General features: G+C 43.6%; 1 protein-coding gene and 1 long non-coding RNA gene across 2 annotated transcripts in view; one reads left to right on the forward strand and one right to left on the reverse strand.

The window, feature by feature from the left end:
- Positions 1 to 22322, forward strand: part of HYDIN (HYDIN axonemal central pair apparatus protein) — a 2467744-nt gene that overhangs the window by 1380120 nt on the left and 1065302 nt on the right. Inside the window, exon 44 of the mRNA XM_085640020.1 lies at positions 232 to 370. Within this exon, the coding sequence (XP_085496146.1) occupies positions 232 to 370 (139 nt within the window). The remainder of the gene's footprint in view (positions 1 to 231; positions 371 to 22322) is intronic.
- The window catches only part of LOC146773041 (uncharacterized), a 335031-nt gene continuing 321764 nt past the window's right edge, over positions 9056 to 22322 (reverse strand). Inside the window, exon 3 of the long non-coding RNA XR_014972401.1 lies at positions 9056 to 9169. This is a non-coding gene — a long non-coding RNA (uncharacterized LOC146773041). The remainder of the gene's footprint in view (positions 9170 to 22322) is intronic.

A 22322-nucleotide genomic window follows, 5' to 3' on the forward strand; every position in this document is an offset into this window, starting at 1 on the left:
GTAACAACCTGAAGAGGTCATTTCTGAACTGGCCACTACATGGTGGCAGTTCCATCAAACTGGTAATGGGTGCTTGAGGGCTAAGAGTACCGAAGGTTCTTTGAAGTAATATGTCTTGTCAAACGCTAGTTGGTATTCTGAAGCTCTTTTTTGTTTAGTGACTTCCTTGATTAGCGACATGTAATGCGCAATCATTCACTTGCCCTTTGTCCTGAATTGTTACCCTTAAAGACCTGGAGGAGAAGGAAAAGCTTGAGAAGGAGAAGAAACGCCTAAAAGAGATGGATGAAGAGGAGTATGACGCGCTCTCCGAAGAAGAGAAAGCATTGTTGGACGTGCAGCGTCTAAAGGTCCTACGTGCAAGGAAGAGGTACACTAAGTTTTTCTACCTGTAAATGTCATATCCTCATACATTTGTATGATTAGTGTGGAGGAATGGGATTTGTTATTCAAGTTAATTATGAGGACATTGGCATGTTGTATCATGGAATAGTGCCCATTACCATAATTTATGGGACGCCGAAGAAAGAGCTATGGCTTTCAAAATTCAAAGGGAGAAAAGGTAGTATTAATAAAGAAGGTCAAAAGAAGGGAACTTAATGAACAGATATATGTGGTTAAAAAGTGTTTTTTTGCAATTGCAGTTGTCACCCCAAGTGGGACGGGTATGCCCAGACGTGGATCCCGTGCTGTCCATGGCATTGGAGTCAAGCTAGCCTGGCTGATGAGGGGTGAAACCCCGAAACCGGTCTTAGGATTCTCTTTTCCATTCCAGGGAGGACCTTGTTTGGCAGTTCGGGCTGGACTGTTCCCAAGGTCAAGACTGATTTGCATGTGGCTGGGTCTAAACGGGAATGGCATGTGGAGCAATACAACGATGGATTTAGGCCCACATCTCTGTACAGGGGTGAATGTGTGATGTTAAGATTTCTGTCCATCAATTGTTCTTTTAGCAAAAGTGGGGTTTTGCCATTCCTGTTTTCTTGTCTTCCTAAATAGTGGTAGTTGCCTACGGCGACAGTCAATACCAGAAAACCCAAAAAATAATTAACACTCTCACTGTTTTTGTCCTCTATGAAGAACTGCCCTTCCATGCATGTGAGTTCCAGTCGTTGTGTGTGTCACCAACTGGCACCTACTTCTATTTCGGTCTGCCTTTAAGAAATGACACACAAAACTGCTTCGCTAGTTTTTTTTCGTTTTTGACCAGAATAACACATTTTGAGAACTTAGGTGGGGTGTTTACAACACCTGGTAAATGTCACTTCGCTCAGGTGAGGTTTTTTTTCATGTATGGAAAATGCTTCCTGTTTAGAACTTTCAACTTGGAAACAGGTTTGGACTAGCCTACAGGGCAATATGGCAATGCCAGATGGGCTGGTCTCACAGGGTGTGGCTTGTCGTTTTGTGAGCCTGATTTTGTCTTCTAGTGGTACCATTTTTATTGTTAATTTCCCTGTTATTACCACAAACATTGACAGCAGCAAGCACAAATGCATGCAGTCTCCCATCCCTTGCAAAACACCTCAAACAGATAATAACTTCAGACAAGAGGTAAGACATAAACTTGTTTTGCTAATTTTTGTCCGTTCACTCTTCAGACTATGTGCCTAGATGGGGTTCCTCCTATTATTTTGTAGGTTGGTAACAGTATATCTTGAGATCAGAGGTCAAAACATTGACAAATCTGCTTTCTTAGTTGGACAGTAGCTGTACATATTTGCAGCCTGAACTTAAATTTAGTCTGCGCAGTCCCAATGATTTGTTGTTTCCTGTTAGTCTTCTTTCACTGTGCACATTAATTGTTTTAATGACATATTGCTTGCACCTCTCTTTCTGATGGATACGTCTGCCTGTGGATTCCTCACCTTATGAATATCCCCTGTGCCAGCATTCCGCGGAAACTTTTTCCTAGCTCTGCATGCCGACGAGGTCGTCACAATAATATGGCTCTGCACGCGGCTCCCTTGACTTCACTGGAGCCATAAGAGGGCCACATCGGCGTGATGACGTCAGTTCCCTTTTTTCCACGCTGTCGACGCTAACCGTTTTTCTACGGACTCTCCACTACTTTCTCCTGGATACTTTGTATTTATCTGGTTTCCTTCTGTGGTTTCGACATGTCTGCTCCAAGGAAGTCGGGCTTCAAGCCCTGTAGGGAGTGCGGGGGGCATATGTCGATCACTGACCCCCATGAGGACTGCCTGTGGTGTCTCTCGTCTGATCACGAAGTCGAGGGCTGTCCTTGCTGTAGGAAGATGAACCCGAAGGCCCTGAAGGAACGAGAAGCCAAGCTGTACATGGCTAAAGTAAGAAGAGAAAAAAGGGGTCGGAAACGTTTGAAGTCGAGGTCGTCGACTTCACATGATTCGAGGAGGAAGCGCAAGAAGAAGAAGAGGCATGGATCTCGACGCCATTCATCGAAGCCTTTGGCTTCGAGGTTGCCTTCTCCGGCTAGTCGACGTCGTGTTAAGGACTTCGTCTCTACTTCTCCTTCAGTGTCTCCTCAGGTGACTCCGGCCCATTCTCCTTCGTATAAGGGGACTCCGGCGCAGTCTCCGACGCCGAGATTCTCTTCAGCCCTGGATGGTTCATCGAATCCGGCTGATGTTGAGACTCCTGCGACTCCGCCTGTGGCCCCGGTGGTTCCGACTCCGGAGGCTCCTCGATCGGATCTCAAAACGGCGCAGTATCCTTCATTCCCGGCGCCGGATTTGAATCCCTCGCATTTTTAAATGCAATGTATGGTGTGTTTACCAGGGCCTCTTACCCTTCAGGTGCATCTTCAGGTCCTGTGGGTCCTCACCATTATCCTCAGGCCCCTTTCGTGCCATTCATGCCGATGACGCCGTCATGGCAAATTCCGGCTCCGAGGATGTCGACGCCGTATGGGCAGTCCCCGGCTCCATCCGGCGAACCTTCTTCACTGATTCTTTCGACGCAGGTTGCTGCTATGGACCTGCCTTCGACGCCGCTCCCGGAGCCATCGACGCCGCGTGTATTGCTCGAGGAGAGAAACGCAGAGGTTGCTAGAGGAGGAACAGTACCAGGCTGAAGATATGGAGGAAGGTGAAATTGATGAGCCTGAGGATATGTTCGTGGGTCTGTGTGAGGCAAGGGGACTTGACACCTCCCCAGACTGGGACATTGCTTCTCAGAAAGCATCTCCTTCGAAGGAAGTTGCACCTTACCATACTGTAACTCTTGGATCTGCAGCTCCCTATGGCTGAGTATAAGCCTAATTTGCTTACAGAGGTGCTTCATTCTCCGTCCTCTGTGGTTGGGCCACTCTTGCCTTTCAATGATGCCCTGACGGAGCCGATCCTTGAGGTTTGGCGCAATCCTCTTTCTGCTCCTGCAGTTTCAAGATCTGCGTCCAGAAGGTACAGGCCTGCCCCAGGAGTTCCTGTGTTCCTTTCTTCTTATCCTTCGCCTAAGAGTTTGGTGGTGCAGGCTTCATGTTCAAAGCAGACTACGGGTGCCTTTCCGCAAGCTCCTGCTGACAGGGATTACAAGAAGCTTGAACAATCTGCAAAGAAGGTCTTCTCGTCAGCAAGTATGGCTTTGAAATCCACCAACACTACCTGTTTGTTGGGTAGATACATTCATGCCCTTATGGACTCTGCCAAGCATCTTCTTCCCAAATTATCTGAGTAAGACCGGGGTAATTTGAGTGAGGTGCTAGCAGACTCTCAGTCTGCTGCTCACCAAGCATCCAGTCTGGCCTGGACATGGCAGATTCGGTGGCCAGGGTGATGGGCTCATCCATTGCTACTAGAAGACATGTGCGGCTGAGGTCTTCTGGGCTCTCACCTGATTTACAGGCTACCCTTCTAGATCTTCCCTTTGATGGATCTAGGCTTTTTAAAGAAAAAGCTGACTCTGCTTTGCAAAGGTTTAAGGACAGTAAGACCACAGCGAAATCCTTGGGTCTACAGTCTCAGGCAACGGGTTATGGCTATAGAAGATACCGTGACTTTGGGAAATCCTCCTTTCGTGGTTCCCGTCAGCCGCAGCAACAGCAACAAAACCCCTTGTACAAGTCCTACAGAGGTAAGAGCAGAGGTCGCCGTCGTGGAGCGGGTCGTCAACCTTTTTCCTCCTTCTCCTCCACCTCCCCAACCCCTCCTGGTAATGCAGAAAAGCAGCCCTAGATCCGCCATACTGGATCATGCAGGTCCTGTGGGGGGCCAGCTTACCAATTTTCTACGGGATTGTAAATTAGTCACTTCGGACCTTTGGGTTTTAGATCTGGTGGAAAATGGGGAATGCCCTTCCTTTCAAGGAATTCCCTCCTCCTTTCCCTCCTTGCCAAGGGTTTTGCACGGAGGATCATTTACTTCTTCTTTAGAAGGAGTTTCTTGTCCTGTTACAAAAAGGTGCGATAGAGGTGGTTCCGAAGCAAGAAAGGGGTCAGGAATGCTGAATTCCTGATTCCCAAAAAGGATGGCAGGTTACGACCCATCCTGGATCTCAGAATTTTTAATCTGTTTCTCAAAAAGGAGAGGTTCAAAATGCTCACCCTAACGCAGGTTCTTCAGGCGCTGCAACAAGAGGATTGGATGGTGTCCATCGACTTGCAGGATGCGTATTTCCACATCTCAATCCTGAAGTCGCACAGGAAGTATCTCCGGTTTACGATTGGTTCGCAGCATTACCAGTTTGCGGTTCTTCCGTTTGGTCTTACTACTGCACCTCGAGTCTTCACCAAGGTGATGGCTGCCCATCTCAGCAGATCGGGGATCCCAGTTTTCCCCTTCCTGGATGACTGGCTTCTGAAGGCAGAGTCGCCAGAGATGGTGCGTCATCATCTGATGGTAACAACTCAGCTGTTGTTCAGATTGGGTTTTTCGATAAATGTGCCCAAGTCTCACCTGGTGCCCTCTCAGCGCAACCTGTTCATAGGGGCAGTACTGGATACCACTGTGTGTCGAGCTTTTCCTCCTCCGCAAAGGATTCTCGACATTCAGAAAATGATACCTTTGTTTCACAATGGAGGATCTATCTTGGTGGAGTGTGGAGGGCAATCTGTCTCAAGGAAAGCCTTTTCATCTTCCTCCATCGGTGGCCACAGTGATAACGGATGCCTCTACCCTAGGGTGGGGTGCTCATCTGGGGGATCTGGAGATCAAGGGTCTTTGGCCTCCAGAGGAAAGATTGTCTCATATCAATCTTCTGGAATTGCAGGCGATAAGTTTGGCGCTCAAGGCCTTTCTCCCGTCCCTTCACGGTCAGTCGGTTCAAGTCCTGACGGACAACACCACCGTGATGTGGTATGCCAACAAGCAGGGAGGAGTAGGGTCGTACCTCTGAAGGGAGGCGTTGCGGCTTTGGTCCTGGGCTCAGGACCATCAGATTTGCTTGATGGCGAATCATCTGGCCGGGGTGCTAAATGTGCATGCGGCCAGTCTCAGTCGGCAGTTCTCCGCCGACCACGAGTGGAGGCTTCATCCGGAGGTAGTTCGACACATCTTCCGGACGTGGGGGACTCCTCGGGTGGACCTGTTTGCCACTACCGAGAACGTGCAATGCCCGTCATTCTGCAGTCTCCAGTTTCCGATGCAGGGGGCGTTGGGGGATGCGTTTTAGTTGAGTTGGAGCTCACAACTCCTTTACGCGTTTCCTCCCATACCCTTGATTCCTCGGGTTCTGAGGAAGATTCGCCAACACCTGGCCCAAGTCATATTGATCACCCCGGATTGGCCAAGAAGGGTGTGGTACACAGATCTACTTAACCTCTCATCGCACCCTCCACTCCGTCTCCCTCTCAGGGTAGACCTCCTCTCGCAGTCGCAGGGGAAGGTTCTTCACCCCCACCTCCAGAGCCTGCACCTTCATGCCTGGAGATTGAACAGGGTAACCTGAGTTCCTTCTCTCTCCCTCCTGACGTGGTGGATGTTATCTTATCGGCCAGGCGACACTCCACTAAGTCCATTTACTCCTACAGGTGGTCAAAATGTGTTAAATGGTGTGGAGAGAGGTCTATTGATCCCTTAAAGGCTCATCTTTCTGATGTTCTTTGCTTTTCGCTGCATTTGGCCCAACAAGTTTGTGCTGTGGCTACTGTTAAAGGTTATTTCTTTGTTTGCCTGATCAGCCGTCGCTCTTCAAATCTCCTGTTGTTTTAAGGTTTGTTAAGAGCCTTACTAATGTGTTTCCGCCTACTCCCTTCATTATGCCCCAGTGGGATTTAAATCTAGTTTTAACTTTCTTAATGGGTTCCCCATTCGGACCTATGCATAGTTGTCCATTGAGACAAAACGGTCTAAGCCGCCTTCTAACTATTCATGCTGAAAGGATGGTTCTCAGGACCAGGGCTGCTTTTCTGCCTAAGGTGGTAACTCCCTTCCATCTAGGGCAGTCCATTACTTTCTATCCTTCCCTCACCCTTCCAAGGAGGAGGAGAGGCTGCACCGCTTGGATCCTAAGAGGGCGGTTCGTTTTTATCGGGATAGATTGAAGGACCTGCGATTGGACGATCAGCTCTTTGTGGGCTACGTTGGACGCATGAAGGGCAAGGCGGTGCACACGTGCACTCTATCTAGGTGGATCATCTTGTGCATCAAGATCTGCTACGCTCGGGCTGGTAAGGAGCCTCCTGAAGGCATTAGAGCTCATTCCACCAGGGCTAAATCATCTACTTCTGCCTTGTCCAGAGGTGTTCCTGTGCTGGACATCTGTAAGGCCGCAACTTGAGCCTCCCTCAACACTTTCGCGAAACATTAATGCTTAGATTCCGAATTGAGGAGGGACAGCCATTTTGCACGCACTGTTTTGCAGGCCTTTTTGGTATAGAAGGGAGGACACCCTCCTCCGGGAGTGGGACTGCTGTGGGATTCTATTCATAAGGTGAGGAATCTACAGGCAGATGTATCCATCAGAAGAACAAGTTACTTACCTTCGGTAACGCTTTTTCTGGTGGATACAGTATCTGCCTGTGGATTCCTCACTGACCCACCGGCCTCCCCGTTGTCCACCCTTTTATACCTTAAAAGAGGTATTGGTTAATATGATTGTTTCATATTGCCATTTTGTATTGCCTCTGTTTGCCTTTGTGTAGGCTTTTAGGAATTGCTTGCTTTCTTTTGCTTTCCTTTTTCATTTTACACTGTGTGTACTTGTGTGAATACTGTGTACTATGTATGCATTATCTATATGGTCGGTCCTTCCGTTTCGCCTCGGTGGCACGGAAAAAATGGGTGGAACTAACGTCATCACGCCGACGTGGCCCTCTTATGGCTCCAGTGACGTCATGCAGAGCCGCAGCATTGTGACGACCTCGTCAGCGTGAAGAGCTAGGAAAACGTTTCCGCGGAATGCTGGCGCAGGGGATATTCATAAGGTGAGGAGTCCACAGGCAGATACTGTATCCACCAGAAAAAGCGTTACCGAAGGTAAGTAACTTGTTTATTACCTGAAGCACATGCCTACATATGAAATATTCAATTGTATTGTTTAATGCCTAATGTTAAAAAATGGTGTATGGTTTGCAGTTTTCTTGTCATGATTTGAGTTGTGGGACTCTCACAAGCCTGGTGTCCTTGATTTATAAGTCCATCACTCCGTGGACCTGAATAAACCTCTTTGTTGCTTGAACCTGACTACTTACAACAGATTACTCTGCATACCAGGCATTTTATTGTAGCTGAGATTTATTTGGAGTTAGTAGTCTTTGAATGTGGTGTTGCAATATGGTCACTTGAATGTCCATTGTGAGTATTGAAGATTTTTTTAGGAGGTTTAAAAGCTTGCAAAAACACAAAGCTTGCATATATTCCTACATCACATAATGATGTTCTTTCTTTTGGCTCTATCTGGAATACATCAATTACCAATGCTACTGTGAATAAATGCCCCCCTAGGTATTTTTTAGAGCCAGATATGGTTGAGGAATAGCCCAAACCATTAGATGCCATTCTAGCAGAGACCTTTAGCTGTCTTCAAGTGGCAGATTGAGGGAAACATTAACTATACAATTAGTTTAGGTAGAACAGGAAATGTTCACTTCACCAACATTAAACATTTCATATATTGACATGCTTGAATCATTCCCTATTATCAGGCTGGGAATCCCCGGTACAATTAAAAAGCAATAATGTTAAAATGGCCTTAAGTCTGAACAATGTTTGTTTAGTAGCACATCCACTTCAATTGAACCTATCCGAACTTCAGCCAATGAGGTGAAATCACCAGCTCTCCTACTTCCAGTAGAGGCCCCCATATTGTGTGAGAGGGATTCTGCAGGCAGAGCTCTAGCCTGCCAATGTTTTCAAAATGTTACTTTACAGGTCTTGTTTGGAACGGAACCAGCTTTATCTTCTGCTTTCACAGAACTCTAAGTTGTGTGTAAGGACATTTGAATTTTTTCTCTCCAGGCAGACCCTTTACCTATCGGTCAACTCTCACCATCCCTGACAGAGAAGAAATCTCTCTTCAAATCCTGTTCTGTTTGTGGTCAGTAGACGGTTAACACTAACATCCCTCATTTGCAGTGTATTCCTAACCTTTATCATGTTTGCGAGGCTTCATGCTGTGACATTTGTAACTTCTAAGGCTCTAAATGACAGAAAGAGCAGGCTTGCATTGCACCTGTTTGATAAAGAGAATTTTCCTCCTTTTAAGAGGGATGCCTCCTCTTTAGGGGAAGATTTTGTGAAAAGTGCTTTCTCCAAGTACTTCTACGAAGGCAGCACAAAAAAGGAAACTTACACAGTTCCTTGAATTGAATTTATAAGGCACAGCACTTCCAGCCAACTCCTCATATACTAAAACAAGCAAAGGAAAACCTTCAGGAGGAGAAGATTCTCAGTCTATATAAAAATTTCATACCAATGATACCGAACCATTTACTAAAACGTTAATATCTTAAGAAAACGCTCTGTCGATGGCAACTTAAAAAAAAAAGAGCTTGGTGATGTCTAGCCCATTAACAACACCACCATTGATGTCAACAGTAACAAAACCATTGATGACAGCACTATGTCTGCCTCCATTACCGCCCTCATCCACACAAGTGGCTTCAATGACGATGATGACGAGGCACTCAACGTTGAGGCTGTCAATGACAACATTGATGTCAATTCTGTAGATGATGACACCATTGACCACAGTATTTGCTGCACCTTTTTTTTCACCATTAACCATCTCTTCTTCTTTACGATCCCATATCCTAGAGAGAGAACAGGAAGAGGATGTCAGTTACTTGGTATCACAGACTGCTTACAGTCAAACACAACTGGATGTTTGCTACTTCCCAGATTCTAAAGATGGAATGGATAAGGACAAGCCCATCCATTAATGTGGCTGTCGTTCCTCATAATTTGCACACTCATGTATCTTCTAGTTACAGTATTGAGCCAGAAGTAGTGCACATTCCTAGAAATGTTTTTGTCTACATTACAACAAATAATCAACTCTTTCCAAAGGCTAATAACAGAGGACCCTGTATGTCAGCCTTCTTCTTTTTTTTTTTTTTTTTGCATCTTTTATATAGCGCAAACTCGACCCAAAGGTATTGGAGCGCTGTACATTAGTACTGTATTTACATTACATATTCAGGCACTGGGAGATTAAGTGATTTGCCCAGAATCACAGGATGTGGATGCGACCCCGAGGCTCGAACCCTGGTTTCCAGCACCAAAGTCGGCAGCCTAGCCGACGGACCACATCCTCTAGCCTTGTCATCCTGCAGTGTATGTGGTACTACCACTACTGCCACCTATCACCTTACCTCCTGATCCTCTTGACTAACCATCACCACCCCTCACAGCTCCAAGGGAACAATCTGCCATACCATTCCGTAAGCCTCTTATCTTACCAACTTCTGGGAACATGGGTGATTAAGAAGATACAGCTTATTCTATGTTTCAGATATAGACAAGGTAAATGGGTAAATTGCACATGGAGATGATGGATATATTAATGACAGAGATTACCATTTCACTTTATAAAAAGATAATAACCCGCCTAATCCACAGGATTCATCTGATGATGTATCCCGGTTTAAAACCAAATGTAAAAGGGGGCCAAGAAATTCAATCTTAGTTTGTCTTCATTGGAGCAGCAATGTTTACATTGAAACTTTAGGGAATAGAACAGCCATGAAAGAGTATAAAAGCTATATTAATTCTGGATTTTGTCTGGTCAGAAGGGCTAAAAGTAATGTAGAAAAGCAAACCTTTCAAATAATTACACTGTAGGAGGCCCTCCTCAAGGCAAAGTTATGGCACATTGTTTCATATACCCTTCCATTGAAAGCAAATGAGATACCTCCACCTTTTGGTAGAAGCCCAACACTACCATTACAAGAATCTTTCTTATGGACTCAAGTCATCACTTTTGATGTTTACTAAGTGCTTTGTTCCTGACAATGCCCTCCTCAGGTGAGAGTTCACCAGGTATTCCCATACTTAGATGACTGGCTCATCAAAGCTCTATCAAAGGAAGATGCAAGGGTTTCTACGACTGCCAGATACAGTCTCTTTCAAAGCTTAGATCACTTGCTGAACAAGAAGAAATCATCCTTAGTACCTCAGATGAAAATTCAGTTCCTGGGTGCATTACTACCCACACAGCTGGGGAATGTGTTCACTTCTAGGAAGAGAGTGGTAAAACTGCAAGCCAAGGAGTCTGTCACAGAGCAAACTGGTATGGTCAGAAAGTGCAAGTCTCTGTTAGGCCAAATGTCATCAAGCGTATGCCTCATTCCTTTTTGCAGACTTTGGATGAGACCTTTTGAACAAGAACTGGAAAATCAATGGAAGCAAATCGATGGCTCTTGTGATGACACAGTCAATTCATTAGACAACTTTTGTGCTAGAGATTCTCAAAAAATCTAACAACTGGTCTCTCTTTCCAACCTTTAACAAAAACAATTGTAATGACTACTGACGCTCTCATGAATGGCTGGGAACTCAGCTGGAAGCACTTTGAACCTGAGACCTCTGGTCAGATGCAGACAGAATGCTTCACGTCAATGTGCTGGAGCACTGTGCAATACTATTAGTTCTTCAAGCATTTTTCCCAAAAATAGCAGGTCAAGCAGTTCCAATCAGGATGGACAACACAGTGTGTATGTTCTCCATAGATAAACATAGGGAAACGCTTCTCAACCTCTCTCAGCAACTGTTTAATTGCTATGGGACTGGGCCATTGCTCACAAGATCGACATTGGCATGCAACACTTGCAGTTCACCAAAACGATCAAGCAGATGCACTCAGTCGACAACTTTCAGACTGCCATGAGTGGGAACTACACCAAGTGGATTTCTTATTCCAACAATGGGGTAAACCCATGATTTGTCTCTTCACCAGATGGAGCAACAAGAAATACCAGCACTTAGGAAGCAGACTTTGGCATCAAAAAGCAATGGGTAATGCCCTTTTGATTCATTTGCCCAACATCGTTGCTTATGCCTTTCCTCTGTTCCCCTGATCGCCAGGGTGTTACAGGAGGCGAGTTGAAATATTGCACCCTAATTACTCCAGAGTGGCCATGCCAACACTGGTACAACAACCTCGTACAGTTGTTGGCATATCCAGTCATTTATCTAAAATTGAACCCCAGTGTCCTCTCAGGATAACTCAGAGAGATACTACATCATGATCCCAACTTAAGAAACATCTTAGCACAGGCAAGTGCTACATCAACTACAAAACTAACACTCCTATACTTATTTGATCTGGTCAAGAGTGGCCTAAATATTTATTTAGTCATAGTTCAGCTGACTGTGATATCAAGATTTAGGAGACGAGATCTACCGTCATCTTTTCTGTTCTCCTAACAGATCATAAAGCAATTTATGAAGAGGCTTTTCTGGACATTCCCACCTGTATGATGCCTTCCAACTCATTGAGAGCTCATTAATATCCTCAACCAATTAATGCAACCCCCTTTGAACCAATACTCAAGGCGCATCTAAAATTAATCTCATGGAAGACCGTGCTTCTGCTAACATTACCATCAGCAAGAAGAGTAGGGGAAATCCAAGAATTCACCATCAAGCAACCTTTCCTCTGGTTCACTAAAGACAGTCATCCTAAAAACCAATCCCAAATTTATACCCAAGGTTCCTCCTGACTGATTTGAATGAACCAGTCATTACGATCTTTCTTTACAAACCTATCTACACCAGCAGAAAGATCATTATATTCATTGGACTTTCATAGACGCCACAGGTTCGTCATTGAAAAATACAAGGGACATACGCTCGTCAGATCAACCTTTTGTGTCTTTTGGACAGCCAGGAAAAGATTGCCCCATCCAATCGGTATGAGCACATTGCCTCTCAGCCTACATTGCCTTCTATCATATCAATGCAAACTGTCCACTCCATGGTAGAGTGAAGGCAAATTCCACCAGCAGCAGGTGTACTCTTACAAGACATTTGCTGTGCAGCCACCTGGAAGAGCAGGCAAATGTCCACAAAGCATACTGTCCCGACACTAACGGGACCGGTAGTAATCAGAAAACTATTTCAGTAAAGGTGAGTCTGCTTCCCACTTTTATTGAGTATTTTAATGTATACTGCCTACAGTTCTGATTCAAGCATGCAAATATATGAAAGATCCAATGTTGGAAAAGAAAATAGTTGCTCCCCTATAACTCCAGTTTTCCAACATTGGAATCTTCCATACATTCACATGTAACACTCCCTCCTCCACGGTCAGAGGTTCATTCCTTATTTACGCATCTGACACTTATGCTTTGAAATTGCGATTCTCATATTACCATGACTAGAGAATCTGGATTTCATTAAAGACACGGAGGCTGACATTATGCATTATTCCTTTAATGCAGTCCAAGCAGCCGCTTACATCACAATATTAAAAGGTTCCAGAATATAACAATAGCAACACATGAAAGGCATGAGCCATCAGCAACCTGCCTCTTTTAAATGTGGAGGACAATAAGTTCATAAAACTTGAAACATCAAAACGATCTTCTAATGAGCAGGATGAAGGAGAAGGAAGAACGAAGGTAAAACCAAAGGCCAGGTGACCCACAGTTAAGGAGCGTTACCTGAAAAGACAAAGAAGTAAATATCTCTTGGATGTAAAAATTGTCAAGCTTATCAAGCTAAAAGGAACACGAGATGAAACAAGTACTGTTAATAAAAATTACAGTAATAAACTGTAACAAAAACAGCATTACATCATTGTAAGACCACCAAGGGGTGGGATGGGAGGGAAAGTGTCAACCTCTGTGTCTTTGATGAAATCCAGATTCTCTAGTCATGGTAGAATCGCAATTTCATTACAAGAACGGAGGCTACATTATGCAAGTTGGTAGCTTTGTAAAACAACATCAGACATATGTTCAATAGGCTTGCAATAATGACGTGCAAAGGTGCTAGCATTTGACCAGTCAGCAGCTTTGAGAATGTCGTCCAACTTACCTCCAGACCAGAGAGATTTACTCGCCCTAGCACCTCTAAGGGAGTGAGCTTGAAATTTCTTTAAGTCAATACCTGCTAAACTCATAACAGTCTTAACCCATCTAGCAGTAGAGGTTGAGGTCATGCCTTTGTGGGGTTTAACAAAGGATATAAGTAATTGGTTAACATCCTGAGGGCCAAGAGAAAACATTCTGCGATCATACTCTTTCATGCAGTCCACAACGCAAAGTTCTGGACATAAATCAAAACGTGGGTAAAAGATTGAATCAGACATAGTTTTTGTTCTTCTATAAATCTCAAATTTAACTCCGAACATGGTATGAGATCTATACATAATCTCCAGGGCTTTGACATCAGAGACCCTTCTGCATGAGATTAGGCATAGTAGAGTAGCCAGCTTAATGGAAAGTTTTTGTTTTTTTATTGGGGAGAGTATTAACAGGCCAGTTATTGAAAAAATCAAGGATTAGTTTGACATCCCAAAGACTTTCATATTTAGGTTTAGGAGGTCTTCTTAAACGAATGCTTTTCATCACTCTACAAACAATGACATTTTTACCTACCGTTTTACCATTGACAAGGACATGACCAGCAGAAATAGCCGACCTATAGCAATTGATAGTTCTATAGCTGAGGCCTTTATCAAATTGTTTAACAAGGAAGTTAACTATGTCAACAATAGGTGCTTCCAAGGAATCCAGGTTCCTTTCTAGGCACCAACGTACCCAGATTCTCAATATGTTGTTATATCTGTAGTGAGTGCCTGGGGCCCAAGACTCTCTGAGGAGAATTGCAGCCGTCGCCAAAGGTCCTGAGATTTCATTGGATCTCCTGAAACTCTTCAGGCAAGAAGGGTTAAACTCCTTTTCTGAATTAGGGGGTGAACTCCTCCTTCTACATCTGCAAGAAGATTCTCTAGGGTAGGAATTAAGAAGGGGGGGGGGTTGCAAGCTAGTTCTAGAGTGGCGGGGAACCATGCTTGGGATGGCCAAAAGGGAGTTATTAGGACAAGGAAGCACTGATCCTGTCTCACTATCTGAAGAACTCTCTGAATCATGGCAAAGGGAGTGAATGCGTACACCTTGGCTCCTTTCCAAGATTGTAGTAAGGCGTTGACTGCTAGAGCACCCGGGTCGGGCATCCAGCTGAAGTTGTTCTCCAGTTGAAAGGTTAGTCTGCTCGCAAATAAGTCTATCTCTAGAAGGCCCCAGATCTTGTTTAGGGTACTGAACACAGAAACATTCAGTCTCCAATTGCTGTGATCTGACAGGAATCTTGAGTTCCAGTCTGCAGAGATGTTCGATTTCCCCGGAAGGTATTCCGCTTTGAGAGCGATCTTGTGTTCCAGACAGAACATCCAAAGTTTCTTTGCCAGATTCGAGAGGTCCGCAGATTTGGTGCCTCCCAGACGATTTATATAGGCTACCGCTGAGATGTTGTCCATCTTTAGAATGACTGACCTCCCCTGGAGAGAGTGTTTGAAGCTCATGAGGGCGTAAAGCCCAGCTGTTAGTTCTAAATAATTTATGTGGTGAGATGATTCCTCTTGTGACCAGATACCACCAGTGTTCTGATTGAGAAGGCAAGCTCCCCAGTCAAGAAGGGTTGCATCTGATTCTAAAACAAACTTTGGTTTTGAACCAAAGATTGCTTTTCTGTTCCACGAGTCTAGGTTCTCGAGCCACCAGGCTAGTTCCGATTTGGCTTCTTGATCCAGACAGATCCGATCTCCGTACCAGAGGCCAGATCTTAGGGCTCTAGCCTTTGCCCTTTGAAGGGCCTGATAGTTGAGGGGACCGGGAAAGATGGCTTGGATGGGAGGTGGAGAGGAGACCCAGAAGTCTGGCTAGCTCTCTCAGAGATAAGTCTTGCTGTTTAAGGACGTGTCTTATTTCCTTCCTGATTTTGGTAATCTTTTTGGAAGGTTGTAAACGGAGACATTTCAATGTGTCTACTGTGAAACCAAGGAACTCCAGAGATCTGGAAGGGGACAGAATTGATTTTCCTTTGTTTATGATGAATCCTAAACTTTCTAGGAGATCCATCACAGTCTTCAGGTCTTCGGCTAGTTGTGAGGGATCTTGAGACATTATAAGAATGTCGTATAAGTAAATGATTAAACGAATGCCCCTTATTCTTAGAGATGAGGCAACAGCTCTCATGACCTTGGTGAAGCACCAAGGGGCAGAGGAGAGTCCGAAGGGTAGAGCCTGAAATTGGTAAAAGTGATTTTTCCAGACAAATTGAAGAAAGGGTTGGTGGGATTCGGCCATAGGAATGGTGAAGTAAGCATCCAGTTTGACTAGCCAGTCTCCCTCTAGAAGTAAATCCCTCAAGAGATGGATGCCCTCCATCTTGAAGTGTCTGTAAACCAAATATTTGTTTAGTTCTCTTAAGTTTATGACATGTCTCCAACCTTTGTCTTTGTTTTTTACAAGAAAGAGTGTGCTTATAAATCTTAAAGATTCTAATGGGACCTCTGTTATGGCTCCATTCTGAAGCATAGAGGAGATCTCCTCATCTATTATTTTTTGTTGCTCTGGAGAGAGAGGCATGTCTCTCGTGAAAGAAGTTTGCAAAGGTATGTGAGTCAAATCTATCATAAACCCATTGACAGTGTTAAAGTACCAAGGATCTTGAGTGATCAATCTCCAATTGTGAAGGAAGTATTTGAGTCTGCCACCCACTTTTTGGGGGAAAGAAGGAGAAGGGAGAGGGGAGAGAGTTCTCACTTGCAGGGTTGTTTGAGATTAAGGTTCCACGGGATCTAAATCCTCTGATGCGTTGGCCTCGAATTCTCTAGGGGTAAAATTGAGGCACGTTGTACTGCTGATACCCTCTTCTGAAACCACAGAATCTTGGAAATGGCCTTTGATTGAAGCGTCCGGAAGAGAGGCCCCGTCTTCTGGCCCACCCAAAAAGGTTAGGATTGAAACCTCTGCGCATATTGTGCTGTGCCTTGTCCAGGGCGGTGAAAGTGGAGACACATTTCCCCAAGGATTTAATGAGGTCTTCTCCAAAGAGTAAACCTTTTGGGTTTTGCGAGGGTTCCTTATCCGCCATGTCAGTTAGTTTTGGATTTATTTGAGTCAAAACGACTCTTTGTCTTTCTGCATTAATGCTGCGTTGGCATTACCCAGTAGAATAAATGCTCTCTGGCTCCATCCCCTGATGAGATTGGTGTTGAGAGGGGTGCCATTGATGTGGTTGTCTTCTGTGGAATCTAGGATTCTGGCTAATGGTCCCAGTACGTCGAGAAGACGGTCTTGGCACCCTTTCAGGGATTTTTCCATCCCTTTTCTTGGATCACGTCCAAGTTTGAATAGGAATTTAATGAGTTCAGGGTCCAAATTGGGGGTATAGCAGCTTTTATCCTCAGTAGATGGTCTAGAGCATTCAGCTCTAAGGATGTTACGAATGTCCCTTTCTAAGAGGTTTCTTATCCATTTTTTTATGAATTTTGCGACGTGGTCCTGAGGGAACCACTCTGAACTTCTTGGGTGTTTCAGATTTAATGGGGAAAACATTTCTTCCCCTAAGGGGTCAAGGATAATGTCCTTAGAGAATGATGGGAGTTCCTCTTATGGATTGTAAAATTCTTGATCATCTTCATCAAGATCAAGGACATACTCATCAGGTGTGTCTGAGGATTCTATATCATTAGATTTATTATCTCCCATATTGTAAAGAGCATTATGATATTTTGTGCCGCTAGGGACACCCAGATGTTTTGTGCCGCTAAGGACACCCAGATAAGTCGTGCCGCTAGGGACACCTTGGGAGCTCGAGGTGCGAGGACCTCCGTTAGAAGTTGAGGTGCTAAGACCTCCCTGAATTGATGAGGTGCTTAGACCTCCTATATTGCTCTTATCAATGTTTTTACTTTTCTTAAGTCTTTTACCCCTTAATTCAGTGATCTTTCAGAGTAGGGGTTTGGAATTTCTGAGATTTCGTTCTCATCAGGGAGTGACATGATCTGACTTAAGGTCTCAAACATGCAGGACCTCAATTCCTTATGAAGGATTTTTTGCAGGGCTTCGTTGTCTATATTAGGAGTAGGGGCAGAAGCCTTGTCTGAGTCAGAGTCAGCCATGGTATATAGAAAATGTTAACCTGTAAAAAGTGGTAAAGCCCTTTAATGAAAGATAATTAGGGAGGATTTCCCTTAATAATAGTGACAAGGTTTATAGATGAAGGAATGTCAAGAGAATAATTCCTCTCTTATTATAATTAATTTTGTTTTAGAATGTTGAAAAGGCCAGTTAAATGAGGATTTCTCATTTTTTTATGAATAAGTTTGTAAAATAATAACTACTAGCGGATGAAATCCGAAATAATAAAAGGCAGCGATGCAGAGCCGCGTTGGAGTGCGCGGCCTGCATCAGTGGAAAGAGGTGAAAAACGGGAGTTAAACAAAGACATTAGGTAAGCTAATTATGGCATGAGGAAGTAGAACAAAATATTAAGGTTTGATTAAACATCTAAAAATCTTTAAATATATTCAAACATAAGAAATAATACATAAGCTGAAAGAAAAGGCAGGTTAATCTGGTCAGTCAAGCAAGGATGAGACTAGGGAAGGGGGTTTAGGGAGATCTGCATAAATTGGAGATAGGTATAGAGGCAGTAGGAAGGGGGGTAGGGTTAAGCCACACACAAGGGAACTTCAAAATAGAGATAAAAATGAATAATGGTAATGAAGGAAAATGAACTTATCTGCTTGGAGCCGCATTTAAAAGAGGCAGATTGTTGATGGCTCATGCCTTTCATGTGTTGCTATTGTTATATTCTGGAACCTTTTAATATTGTGATGTAAGCGGCTGCTTGGACTGCATTAAAGGAATAATGCATAATGTAGCCTCCGTTCTTGTAATGAAATCTGAGTTTTGTTGGCCTCTAGTGGGTGTAGGAGAGCTGGTGCTTCGGCCTCATTGACTGAAGTTCAGATTCCTTCCAATGAGGTGGATGTGTTACTAAATAAACTGTATTTAAGCCTATGGCCATTTAGACATTTTATTGCTATTTAATTGAAGCTGGGATTCCCAGCCTGACAACGAGCCGTGATTGAAGCATGTGAATATATGAAAGATTCCAGTGTTGGAGAACCGGAGGTAAGCAACTAATTTCTAAAAACACCCCATATCTGAGCCAGTGACTGTTTAAACTGTTAGAGTTAGGGTTATAGTTTGGTTTCCCCTGATGTTCTCATAATGTTCATAATAGACAAGATTATGGAGGAACATAATGCTGATGCATGTGCATGGTAACTACGGCTGATCTGTGTAGGTGCAGGGGTTACCATTATTATTAGTTTATCATTATAATTATAATTGAGGAAAAAAGCATAGGCTTGAGCAACAAACCATGATGATATGTAGTAGTACATACAACAAAATAGAATTTTTGGCTTCTATTATATATATCAAATGCTTGCTGTTAATATCTGTAACATACATTTTGAAAAACATTGCTAAAGAGCTTTTTTGAAAAAAGAGATCGTTAGTTTACAACATGTAGGCAACTAAATTACACAAAAATTGTCTGCATCTCCCATTTTACACTGGTATTTGCATGCACTTAGTGAATGTATAAAGGATCTTCTCATGAAATGCATTTGTGTTCTTATGACTGAAAACTTAATGTGTTAGCAGGAAGGAATACTATCAATTTCAGATCCTTCACCAAATAGAGACAACGTGGTATATTGCAGTGAGTATGCTCGAAACCTTTCTCTAGGTAGACAAAGTGATCTAAAACAGCATAGAGGAACCTGAGAATTATTATGCTGCTGGGAAAGTACAAGGCACAAACCTTTGCTACAGTCTTTTGGTAGCTAAAATAGGCATTCTCCTTCACTGACAGCAGAATAAGTAAATGATCATATCTCGTAAAACTGTTCTGTGTTTGACAAAAATGGACACTTTGGTGGGTTAGTGAGTGACTATTGAACTTTGAGGAACAAACAAAGTGCTACCATTGTAATTTTGGCTGAATACAAAGGAATTAATTGTTCTTAATTTAAACGATTATAACAACATTGTATCATATATCATGTAGGTCTGTTCTTAACTGGGAGGGGTACAGAAATATCTGGTAGGATGTTATAGTTGCTTGTGCCTTTATTTTAAGTAATCTGAATCTGTGGTTCTTAACTTTTTGACTTCTCCATACCCCCAATGAATCACTACTGGAAGCTTGGGACCCCCCCTCCCCCCGCTAAAGCAATTCTACAATTTCAACCTCGAAACAGTATACAAAAACACAGAAACAATTCTACATCAAACAATGACAGCATGTTGTATTTATTTCACTAACAAAAAACGAGAGGAGCTTTTCTAAAAGATGAAGTTAAATGCTAGACTCTAGCTTAGCATTTAGTCTTTTTTTCTCCTAATTCGTGATCTCTTTTTGTTGGTTCATACCAGTGCTTCATTTGAAGACACCATTCGTCCATTCTATATTCCTTTTAAATTACTTGCACTGCTCCCTTGAACCAAGCTAAGTATACCAACTTAAATTTTAGCCCCAAATTTTAAATTCCTTCATATTTACAGAGTTTTAAAATTTGCAATTTTACATTTTGCCTTTTAATGTATACATTACTAATCTGCTAACATTATTTCTGAAGAGATGCAGACCTCCTTAGTAGATATTGCGGACCCTAAGCAATCTGCAGACCCGAGTTAAGAACCACTGCACTGGAAAATTATGCTCTGCTTAGTTGTAAGTACAGTTATCTAGCATTTATATTGTTAATATTTTATCAAGCAACTATCCTTCCTCTTCAGTTAGTCAATATATTTTGTAGCTGCTTGTGTGCTGGAAATCTGAAGATCGTCTCAGAGAGTGCCCCCCCCCCCCCCCGCCCAATCAGCTTAGTCGCCAAATGGTTATTTTTTTTTTAGGCTTCCAATAAACATGCTATCATTCAGATCAATAGTTGATCTTTAGCGAGGAATCCCTACAGGGTCCAAACTTGGAAAGATAAGTCACTTTTGTCAATTGCATTTAGCAAATTTTATTGTATATCATATGTTTATTGTGTGGTGACCACCATAAAACATACAAAACAACAAAATAGCAAAGATATTGAAAACATGGCCATAAAATCAGAATAAAATGGATCATTTAATATAAAGCCATTACAATTCTAGTTTACTCTGCCAGTCAACTCTGGCATCTTACTCAAGTGTGTAGTTCACTTAACCCCTTCAGTGCCCATGACGAGCTGGACTCGTCATGGGCCGCGGTTGCGCTGTGCCCATGACGAGTCCAGCTCGTCATAGACCCCGCCCGCTAATGCAACGGCCGGCACAGGGCGGGGAAAGGGGCGGGCACTGAAGGGGTTAATAACCTTGATCTAATACACACAATTTAAAATCAAACTTAAAATGCATTATTTTACTATAGTTCAATTAAAGTGCTTGATTTCTCTTCCTGGCCACTCAGGAGCTTTCTCAGGCGCCACGCAGAATACAAAGCTTTTGCTAAACCAAAGATTGGAACAACTTTAGCATCCAATTTAAAAACCTTTAGAACTATACAGTGTTGTTTTCTGCCCAGATTGAGGCAAATTGAAACAATCAATACTTTTTTAAGATCGTGATATACTATGCAAAAGAATAAAAAGTGTGCTTCTGTTTCTGGTGCAAGCATACATAAAACTTTTTCCACAAGGCGTCCCTGTTTAGCAGTACTGCACCATCTGTCTGTTGCAAACAACCAATATTGTGTTTTCAGCACGTTCACAGAGCTGCTGGAAATGGAAACTTGGATCATCCCTAATCTTATTTAGACACAAGCACTAAACACAATCCTTCAAGATTTTTAACCAGGGATAGAACATGCTTTATCCAAATTCTTTAGGTGAACAAAGGCTTACTTATAAGGTTCCAGTTCAGCTGTCGACCAAATTCTTAGGCAACAAAGAAGGGGTCTAAGAGTAGCTATTTGAGCATTTTCTTTAGGGCTTAAATTGAGAAAAAGGACAATGCAGTGCTTTGCGGCATGTGTATCAAGGATCTTACAAAGCTACCTTCAATTCTAGTCGAATGATCAACTTTGCAAGTCCCCCAGATCTTTGCACCTTAAAGTGCAGCTCCTTGAGCCTTCACTTGGTAGACTTGTAGGGCAGAAGACACATAACTGAAAACAAAGGGAGGCCTTCATCGCATCACCGCCGTCTTGTTGGTCACTGGGCACGCCAGGGGACTCGATCCCCCAGAAACCTTAGCGCCGGGAGGCGCCGACGCGCTACTTTCACGCCAGGAGGCGCATTCAAAGCTGCTCCGGCTGCGGGAGCCCATCATCGCCATCTTGTTGGGCACTGGGCACGCCAGGGGACTCCATCCCCCAGAAACAGCGCCAGGAGGCACCGATGCGCTACTTTCGCGCCAGGAGGCTCATTCAAAGCTGCTCCGGGCTCCCGCAGCGCGGGACGTGCCCGGGCCAAGGGCAGGCCACCGATCTTGATCTTCCACTGAAATTTGTGGGTGAGACTTGGTTAGTCTATCCATTACCTACATTATTCGACTTGTGTTGAAACTTGTCCAGCTACTCGGTTCCATCTCGTTCATTTGAAGTGCCTCCTAAACATCGCAAGTAAAGAGAACTGCTCACTTCTTCCCCATAGTGGTGGACTGGGCTGGTCCTGTGCCCCGTTTTGACATCCTTAACTCAACTGTTGCAAGTTCTGTGTGGTACTTAATTGACACTTCTTTGCAAGGCTTCTGAGTGTTGGGGATTAACGGCTAGCCAGACTTGTACAAGGTTATAGTCTTCCTCCCATTCCACTCAATAACTATACTCTTTGCATGTTCTGTGGCTGGTCGATTATATTAACCCCAAGTACTGCCTTTATGCCTCTTTAATTGGGTGGTTATATTGTGGGTTAGCTAAAATTCAACAATGGGGAAACGTACCTGC

Source organism: Triturus cristatus, chromosome 12, assembly GCF_964204655.1.
Source record: "Triturus cristatus chromosome 12, aTriCri1.1, whole genome shotgun sequence".
NCBI classification, from domain to species: domain Eukaryota; kingdom Metazoa; phylum Chordata; class Amphibia; order Caudata; family Salamandridae; genus Triturus; species Triturus cristatus.